Raw genomic sequence first — 10,000 nt, forward strand, 5'->3', positions numbered from 1 at the left:
TAATCTAACCCAACCTAACCTCACCTAACCCCACCCTAACCTAACCTAACCTAACCTAACCTAATCCAACCTAACCAGAACACCACTTAACCTCACTAAAGTTAACCTTACCTCACCTCACCTGACGAGTTCACCTGTCCTCCTCAACAAGATGCAGACAGGTGTACAAACAGTGATACAATTAAAAATCACATCTTTACCTAGCCATTCTATAGAAACTCCCCAGTCTACCTGCAAACATTTCAAGGACGAGCATTACTGTAAATCCTCAGACTTTTCGACCTTATGAGTATAAAAGTCAGCCAGAGAGAGAGAGAGAGAGAGAGAGAGTTACTGAAGATTTTTGACGTTGAAAGTAAAAGTAATGTTGTTTGAGGATGTGGAGAGAGAGAGAGAGAGAGAGAGAGAGAGAGAGAGAGAGAGAGAGAGAGAGAGAGAGAGAGAGAGAGAGAGAGAGGTGCAGGTAAATTGAAATAAGAAAGAGGATAAGATGGAAAACAGAAAACCAAAACGAAAAAATATATCGAAAGAAAAGTAAATAGAGAGATAGCGAAACCTAGAGAGAGAGAGAGAGAGAGAGAAGAGAGAGAGAGAGGAGAGAGAGAGAGAGAGAGAGAGAGAGAAGTGAGAGAGAGAGAGGAGAGAGAGGAGAGAGAGAGCAGCTAAAAACAGAAAAATCGAAAAAAAGTAACCAAAACCAGAAAATAAAAAGACCATGAACGAACAAAACCAACGGAAAAACCAACGAGAGAGAGGAGAGAGAGAGAGAGAGGAGAGAGGAGAGAGAGAGAGAGAGGAGAGAGAGAGAGAGAGAGAGAGAGAGAGAGAGAGATTCATATACATACTCATTTTGGAAGCCCCCTCTACACTTTGTCATCAAGTTAAGCTGTCGCCAGTAAATTTCGTTCCGCGGACACACTCACTAAATCAGCCACTATTGCTGCACACTCCATAATTACTCGCCAGAAAGAGCAGAACAGTACTTAATGGCAATTGTACCTCTACTTTAATGAGCCTAGTTAAATTGACGTCACTGTGTCCCCCGTTTTAGCTTCGTTTTTCACTTTTTTTTTTTTTTTTTAGGTTTTATTTAGGGGAGTTTGTGGTTTTGGGGTTTGTTTGTGTGTTTGAGTGGCTGTGGGTGTGTGTTTTTGTGTCCGTGTGTTTGTTTTTGTTTGTTTGTTTGTTTGTTTGTTTGTTTGTTTGCATGTTAAGTGTATTCGTTTGATTTAGTGTTTTGTTTGTTTGCTCTGTTATTTAGTATATCATTTTAGTTATCACAGCAGCAATAACAGTAACAACAACAACAACAACTACAATTACAATATCAACTACTACTACTACTACTACTACTACCACCACCACCACCACCACCACCACCACCACCACCACCACCACTACAGCACACAAACACCTACCTGGTTAGCAAGTGCATTTCAATAACCTACACACACACACACACACACACACACACACACACACACACACACACACACACACACACACACACACACACACACACACACACACACACACACACACACACACACACACACACACACATTTGTATATAAATAAGCAACACCTGTCTTTAGTGCCATAAGGTTGTAAATACCACTAGAGCAATTAGACCATTACCTGTAATCTCCCTAAACCAGTGGAACCAAGCACTACCACCACCACCACCACCGCCACCACCTCCTGAGCCCGTTGGTGTCCGGAGAGGGCGATGTGTCCAAAGGTTTGTCCGTAGTGTTGCTGACTAACCCTAACTACCGCTAACAACGTCTAACTATTGCTAAGTACCACTAACTAACACCCTAACAACTGCTAACTATCGCTTACATCGTCTAACTATCGCTAACAACACCTGACTATCGCTAACAACACCTAACTATCGCTAAGTACCGCTAACTAACTCTCTAACAACTGCTAACTATCGCTAATAATCGCTAGTAACCACTAACTACCGCTAACAACATGTAACTATCGCTAATTACCACTAACAATCGCTAACAACCACTAACTACACCCTAACAACATTTAACTATCGCTAACAACCGCAAATTATCGCTAACAACTTCTAACTATCGCTAACAACCGCTAACTGTCGCTAACTAACACTAACAACCACTAACTTTCGCTAACAATCGCTGACAACTTCTAACTACCGCTAACTAACACCCTAACAACCGCTAACTATCACTAACAACTGCTATCTATCGCTAACACCCAAACAATCGCTATCAACGTCTAACTATTGCCAACTATCGCTAACTATCCATTAACAACCCTAATCATTCTCTAACGATTGCTAAGTATTGATAATGTCTAACAGTGCCAAGCAAACTATCGGTGACTATCGTTGTATGAAACTGTCGACTACTAACAGGTAGATAAAACTATTAGAAGCTTTTTAGTTAGTATTTATTGTTATTTTTCACGTTTAATTTACTATTGTCTTAGTAATCTTTTGTTTTTGTGTTTCTTTTGTGTTTTTGTGTGTATGTATTTGTTTGTATGTATGTTTGTGTATATATTTATTTTGTATATATATTGTATGTGTATTTATGTATGTACTTTTGGCTTTTTTTGCTAATTATTTTCTTTCCCTCTAAGTTTTGTTTTATTCATTTTTTTTTTTTTTCATTACCTCCTTCTTACTTCGTTTTCTTTGTTTAGTTAGTGTTCTTCCTCTTAAGTGTTCTTTTTATTTTTTTTTCCATTACTTCCCTTTCTTCATCTTTATTTATTTATTTATTTATTTATTTATTTTAGTGTGTTAATATCCGGTATTTGAATGTAAAAAAGAAGCTGTTGATACGATTCCTCGCTGCTCAGGGAATATTTGTGAATGTTTAGTGCAAGTTTCCTACAAATGTCAAAATAAAAAAGTAAATAAATAAAATAAAAACTTAACTAAAAAAATATAAGTAGATTTTAAGTGTAATTTTGAGTATGATTTTTTTTTTCAAGTATATATAAGAAAAAAAATAAAAAAAAAATGAAACGTTCTGAAAAAAAACGGAGAAAAAATAAGTCAAATATATAAAACTCATTTCAAGACTAACAATCGTATTTGGAGTCACACACAAGACCTCTATCACTGAATATTTAAAGACCCTAGGAATTATTAAATACCCACTCATGCAAAATGAATGCATAACTCAATGAATAAATAAACAAAATTCTTCACTCAACAAGGTATCACAGTACAAAATCATGTATAAAAAAAAAAAAAAATGGTTCTTTTCGTGTCAATTCCCTCCAGAAGTTTGAAAAATTATGGAAATTCGTACAAAACCTTATAATTATCGAACATTGCTTGAAGGATATGAATAGATAAATAAAGAAAAACAAAGAAACCGATAGAGCAGCTATACTCAAAATTATTGCAACTTATACACCCAAAATCTTTAACCCTTTTTCTTGTCGTATAGATAAAGAAATAAATCAACCGTACTCATACAAAAATTACGACAAGAAAAATAAATAAAAAAAATTATATTAATCTTTTTAATTTCCCTGCAGGAATTTGGAAATGTACAGAAATATGCGCTAAATCTTTCACCCTTTTGCATCACATTCGTATTTTTGTTTTCTTTTCTTTCCTCCCTCCTCGCTCGGGCAGGAATGATAATGAATGTCCTCACGGTAACGGAGCGCCAGGTAGAGGACAGGTGATCAAGCTTAATTAACGTGTTTCAGTCGTCCCTTCAGCTCATTACGATTGCTTCCAGGTAAAAAAAAAAAAAAAAAAGAAAAGAAAAAGCTCATATTTTACCCAGTTTGCGATTTCCATAATGAACCAAAAAAGAAAAGACAATAAAAGAGGAATATATATTTACATTGCCAAGTACGGAAATGTATTTTTGATTTATTTGTTTCCTGGTTTTTTGATTTATGTGATTCTTGTTTGTTTGTTTATTTGTTTGTGAGAGAGAACAGAGACGGGTATTAGATATGATGATGCAGGAAAAAGAGAGAGAGAAAGGTAGTGAATGTGGATTAAATTTCTCTCTCTCTCTCTCTCTCTCTCTCTCTCTCTCTCTCTCTCTCTCTCTCTCTCTCTCTCTCTCTCTCTCTCTCTCTCTCTCTCTCTCTCTCTCTCTCATTATATTTCTCCACATTTACAATTTTCCTTTTTGTCCTTTTTCACATTTATTTATTTTATCTTCCATCTAATCCTTGTTCCAATACGTCTCTCTCTCTCTCTCTCTCTCTCTCTCTCTCTCTCTCTCTCTCTCTCTCTCTCTCTCTCTCTCTCTCTCTCTCTCTCTCTCTCTCTCTCTCTCTCTCTCTCTCTCTCTCTCCCTCCTTTAGAAAGCCGATTACGATAAATGTTTTGTTTGTTTGAAAATAATATAATCGCCGGTAACTTGATGCTCTTCATTATGATTGTGAGGGATTGTGTTGGTGGAGGCTGGTTGCGCTCTCTCTCTCTCTCTCTCTCTCTCTCTCTCTCTCTCTCTCTCTCTCTCTCTCTCTCTCTCTCTCTCTCTCTCTCTCTCTCTCTCTCTCTCTCTCTCTCTCTCTCTCTCTCTCTCTCTCTCTCTCTCTCTCTCTCATTCAGCAAACCTAAACAATACCACATTTCATTTTCTTTAAAGCATTGACGTAACTAACTTACTAACCTAACCTAACCTAACACCACTGGCTCACTCACTGCCTGCATATCATCATGTAATTTACTCATTATATATTACTACTACAAAATGCGTGGATGCATTATGAGTCACTCCCGGGAAAGGTTGGTTAATTAGTGTATTTTATTACCTTGACCTTCTAGATGACACAGGTGTTCTCTAATGCAGGGCTAATTAATATCCCAATTAGGTTTCCCTCACTCATCACACGTCTACCTGGTGGGATGTTTATGGCTTCGTTGCTAATTACTTCCCTCTCAGGTGCAGGGCGCTCACTCGTTTCACCTTATTTGTCTGTTTTTCTTCATTGGATTTCCGTGTTCCCAGGTAAAGCTAATGGTACAGGTGTTTTTTTTTTTTTTTAGTTCGCGTGAGTGACAGGTGTAATTCGTGTAGGTTAATTTGCGTTTTGATGTAGGTATTTGTTTGTTTGTTCATTTATTTATTTGTTTGTTTTGTAGTTATTTCCCTGTTTTCAAATACTTCTAAAAATGTACTCGTTTTTTTGTTGTTCACGTGACTGACAGGTGTAATTCGTGCATGTTACCTTGTGTTTTGACTTAGACATTCATTTGGTCTCCTAGTAATTTTTTTCCTGTTTTCAAATATTTTTAGGGGAAGAACAAGTAATTTTTTTAAAGCACAGGTGAATGAATGGCAGGTATGATTTTGCCTTGTGGATGCGAGCTACGTGTATTTTCTTCATATGTTGCGTAGTTTATAGAAGAAAAGAAAACAAGCGAAGGAAAATGGAAAATAAAGTTATCGTATCTTAGGTGTGTGCAAGCTAGGCATTCCGAGCTACATGTGTTTTTATTTTTGGCGATGTTGTTAGTTCATATGAGAGAAGAAGAAAGGAAGAAAAGGGAAATAAAAGTAAGTTTGGTATCGTATTTTAGGTGTGTGCAAACTAGTTATTTGGGCCTTCGCTGAGTAGTATTGTGGTTCACCTTTACTGTGTCCCCGTGGCTGATGCGTGGTGTGCGTGTGGTCTTGCAGAGGTGGCAGTGGGACAGTCAGCCAGCGGGGGCGGGACCTCGCGTGGTGCCTTCACCCTCCTCGCGGTGTTCCTGCTCGCCCGCCCACTCCTATCCTAAGGAAGTGGCTTGTCTTTAGAACTGAGGTAAGATATGGTTTGCTTTACTACTTAGATGTTTGGTTCGTTTATTTTTATTTAGTTTATTTGTTTTTATTTATTGTTTGTGTTGTGTATTTATTATTCCTCGAAATATTTGCCTTTAGAACTGAGGGAAGACAAGGCCTGCTTTACTCCTTACATTTGAAGTTCAAGGTTATTTTGTTTAGTTTATTTTTAAGTCTTGTATATCCATTGTTGCACGAACACTTTTGCTTTAGAACTGAGGTGAGGACATGGTCTGCTTTATTTACCCTTTAGAAAGAAGGAGTTAAAATGAGTAGATTTTGCAATTTCTACCCAGTTTAATGATCGCAGATGGCTTGTAGAAAAGTAAAGATGTTTCAGATTGATTCGTAATTAAGGAAAGATTGACTGAATAGCTGAATAAAGTGTTAATTAATCTTTAGGCTCAAATTTTAGATGTAGCTTTTTTTCTACTTTTGGACAGGTAAGACTTCTGTTGTTGTGTCTTTCTGTTGTAAGAATCTTGTCTTTAGGAAGTGAAGTAAGATACGTTTGCCATCTTCCTTGTTTACACTTTCGTTCTTCTTTTACGTATTCATTGTGATAAATATGTAGTCATGTTTTTTTTCTTCTTCAACATTCATTGCTTTAAATATGTATGAAATTACATTATTTTCATCATTTTTGCTATGCCACCCTTGAATATTGTCTTTCGTTACTGGAACTACGTTAAAACGAAAAAAAAGAAAAAGAAAATGCATTGAGGTGCCACTTGGTGTAAACATCCTAATTAACCTGTGGGTGACAATTTTTTTTTATAATGAGAGAAAAGTAAGCATTTTTTAATATTCTTATTTCAGGTTTTTCACCATTTTTCCACCTGTCAGAACAAAACTTAGTATACTTATTTCATCTTTTTATTTATATTTTTCCTCATTACTTTTCTTTTGCACCTGTCAACAGCACACGTCTCCCTGCAGGTGGCTTGATGATTTGAAACATTCGCGTATCTTTCAAGCGCCTTCTGTGTTTGTGTCATCTGGTAATCTGCACTCATATTCTTGTCTTATCTTGTCTTCCTTCTTCATTACTTTTTTGTTTTCTTTTACTTTCTTTTTTTTCGCTTTCCTTTTTTTTTTTTTCCTATCCAGTGCCTTGTGTGTGTATCAGCTGTCCTTTTACAGTCTTCTTCTTTTCTTGTGTTTTTCCCGTCCCTTTTCACTTCTTTTTTTATCGTTTTCTTTGCTTTTCTTCCTTTTTTTTATTCCATTATTGTGTTTCTGTCAACTGGTCTTTCAGTCTTATTTTTTTTTTACGCTCTTGCCTTTTCTTTTCACTACTTTTTAGTTTTATTTGCTTTTTCTTCCCTTTTCACTACTTTTATTTCCTTGCATTTTCTTCCTTTTCCTTTTCTTTTTTTGTCCAGCGCCTTCAACTGCTCTTTTCCAATCTTCCTACTCGTATTGTCTTGCATTCTTACAACTATTTATATCGTTACAGGTAGTCAAAGGTGATTCCTCGCGCAGGTAAGATCCCCTACAGCAGGTAAGGCGCCCCCCACACGTCCTCAGAACACGGTGCCTGGAGTTGTCCCCCACATCACTTCCCCAAGGCGAGGGCACACCTGCAGACGCAACAGGTGTGGCTAACTGGCTCACCTTGGCTAGATTGGCTTAAGTTTTCACCTAAAATTAATTTGTGTCATGATTCAGGTTAAGTAATTAATGAACTGTATGCTTTTTTTTTTTTTTAGGTTTGTTTTGGTATGTTTTTTTTTTTTTTTTCCTGAGTTTGTTCGTTTATTTTGGATTTGTGTACATTAATTTGTTTTTACGCTTCGATTTTTCTGTCTGAATTCTCTCAAATGGGGATTTTTTTTTTTCCACTTGATTGAAATTTCTTGGTAAATCTCTCATTTTGAACATAAAGATTCATGAAGGTATAAAAAAAGACGCTGTTCTAGTCAGCTTTTGCGTTATATAACAGTTCTCATTTCTTTGTGACAGTATTCCCTCCCATTTTTCACTTCTCTCTCTCAAATTTCAATCAGTCAACTCATATTTTCTATTCAACATTTTCCTTTTTCCCCTAATTTTCATTAACTCGCTCCATTTTCTACCTCCAGTTTTCTTTTTCCTCATTCAGCCAACGAACTCAACATTTTTCTTTGCAATTTAAACGGTTCAGTTGTCCCGGCGTCCTATAACCTCAGTGTTGTGGCGCCGAGCTTCATTAAACCATCCCTCCCCACGAGCGAGAGGGGAATTACAACACAGTGTTTCTTCATACCACTACAACACGGTGTTCCTTAAGACCCCCGTGGGCAATGAGCGCCTTGCTGTGTGCGGGGCGGGGCGCTGGTCACCAGAGGCAGTACTGGGTAGATAAGAATTTGAGACTCATTTTCACGAGCGTTTGAAAGCCGGTCTTGTGTGTTTTGTATTCCTGACGATTGCGAGGTGAACGTGTGGTGGCCATGAGTGGAGCGTGTCAATATGCCAATTCGGTTCGTTCAGACTAACTTGGCGGATTTTGATTCGTTCAGTTTCTTCGCGAATGAATATCCCTTATGGATCCTATTTGGTATTTTACGTCTTTTTTTCCCCTTGTTCTGCATTTTTTCTTTCGTAATTTTTTATTTTCTCAAGTTTTGATAAACCAGCTCGTGTTTCTGTTTCATATTTTTTTCTTTTCCTTATTTTCATTAGCGAATTCCTGCATTTTCAGTTTACCATTTTCTTTTTCTCATTTAGTCAATGAACTCACTTTTTTTAATGATTTAAATTCCTCTTCCCTTCCTAAGAATTTGTGAGTGTACGAGTAGATCCTTCACTCCCTCCGTTTTCTTTAACACAAGCATTCATGAACTAACCTGATTGGTCGCGCGGCATGAAGGGGCGAGGCTTATCCGCCGAGATAGTGCGAACAGCCGAAAAATAGAAACTCGGTGTAGTGTTTTAGTTGTGTGGAGGTGAAGGCGTGCCGCAGGGCAGGTGTGGCGGCCCTCGTCACCTCACCTGTGTTAATTAAAGGAGCTTCGTAACCGTGGTCAACATCACCTGTACAAATGGACTATAATCAATTTGTTATGTGTCACTTTGCTCGCTTTTTTTTTTTCTTTTCTTCCTTTTTTTTTCTTTTTTTACAACGACCTGGTGTCTTACTGGGCTTCTTGTTTTGAAGTCTGAGGCAAGTATCGGTGATTCTGCTGCCATTAGTTACTGTGAAAGGTGTTAACTTACTTTTCCTCTTCTCTTTGTATTTCCTTCTTTCGTGGATAGTTCGTTTCATTAAAGGTTCCAGTCATTTGTGGCACTTCGTTGTAAATTATTGTGAAAATCGTAAAGTTCTTTTTTTTTTTTCCGAGAAATTAATTTTCTTATTTCAAGATCCAGTCATCTGTACCACTTTTTTTTTTTTCTTTAAAAAAATATTGTTTCTTAAAAAAATATTGTTAGTGTAACTTACGTTTATATTTTTTAAGCTTTCATTTTCTTGGCCAACTTTGTAAGGCATCCAATTATTTGTAGCACAACTTTGTATTTTTAGCTCCAAACAAAACTGTATAAAGGTTAAGTTATCTAAGTTATTTAAGTATTTAATTTTTTCTCAGCCAGCTTCTTAAAAACGCAATTAATTAGTAGCACATTTTTAACAAATTCTGGTTTAAAAAAACAACTAATTATCGATGATTAATACGAAACAAGTCTTGACTGTCAGATTCTCCAAAAGTCAACTTTTCTGTTACAAGTAGTCAACTTTCCTTCCCATGAACCACTAACAATGTCTTCGCTACGTGTCGGGTTGACGTTTGTTCGAGTTCACTTTGACTCGCAGTGTATTTCAAGTATACTCGTGTGTGTTACTAAACAAAAAGAGGGACAATGGAAAATAATGAGAACGTAAGAACTGAAACAATGTGGCTGCAAGAACCAACAAGAAAGAGCAACAAGAGAACAGTGAACACCACCAAGCCAAGCCACTGGTGTTAATATTGTAACACCATCACTTATTGGTAACACCATTTCGACGTAATCATTATTGGGCAAGTCCCTCCTCTCACACCTCCGTAAAGAAAACGTATAGTCATTAATGCATTAGATTAGATAAGGAAATATAACCTAGATGTCACTTTTACTTCAAATAGGCTTGATTGACTAAAGATTTAAAAACAAATGCTTCTCCACCATTCTGCATCCAGCCAGCTACTTTTACTGTAAGTTTTTTGTACCATAACTTGGAAAGGAAGACA

The 10,000-nt window shown here is 36.8% G+C and overlaps 1 protein-coding gene across 1 annotated transcript in view; it reads left to right on the forward strand.

The window, feature by feature from the left end:
* The window catches only part of LOC135092693 (immunoglobulin superfamily DCC subclass member 3-like), a 227,700-nt gene that overhangs the window by 217,679 nt on the left and 21 nt on the right, over positions 1–10,000 (forward strand). Inside the window, 2 exon segments of the mRNA XM_063991316.1 lie at positions 5,646–5,769; positions 7,249–10,000. The exon segment at positions 7,249–10,000 is cut by the window's right edge and continues 21 nt beyond it. Coding sequence (XP_063847386.1) covers positions 5,646–5,743 — 98 coding nt within the window. The 3' untranslated portion in view covers positions 5,744–5,769; positions 7,249–10,000.

The sequence above is a fragment of the Scylla paramamosain genome, chromosome 40 (genome assembly GCF_035594125.1).
Source record: "Scylla paramamosain isolate STU-SP2022 chromosome 40, ASM3559412v1, whole genome shotgun sequence".
NCBI lineage: Eukaryota > Metazoa > Arthropoda > Malacostraca > Decapoda > Portunidae > Scylla > Scylla paramamosain.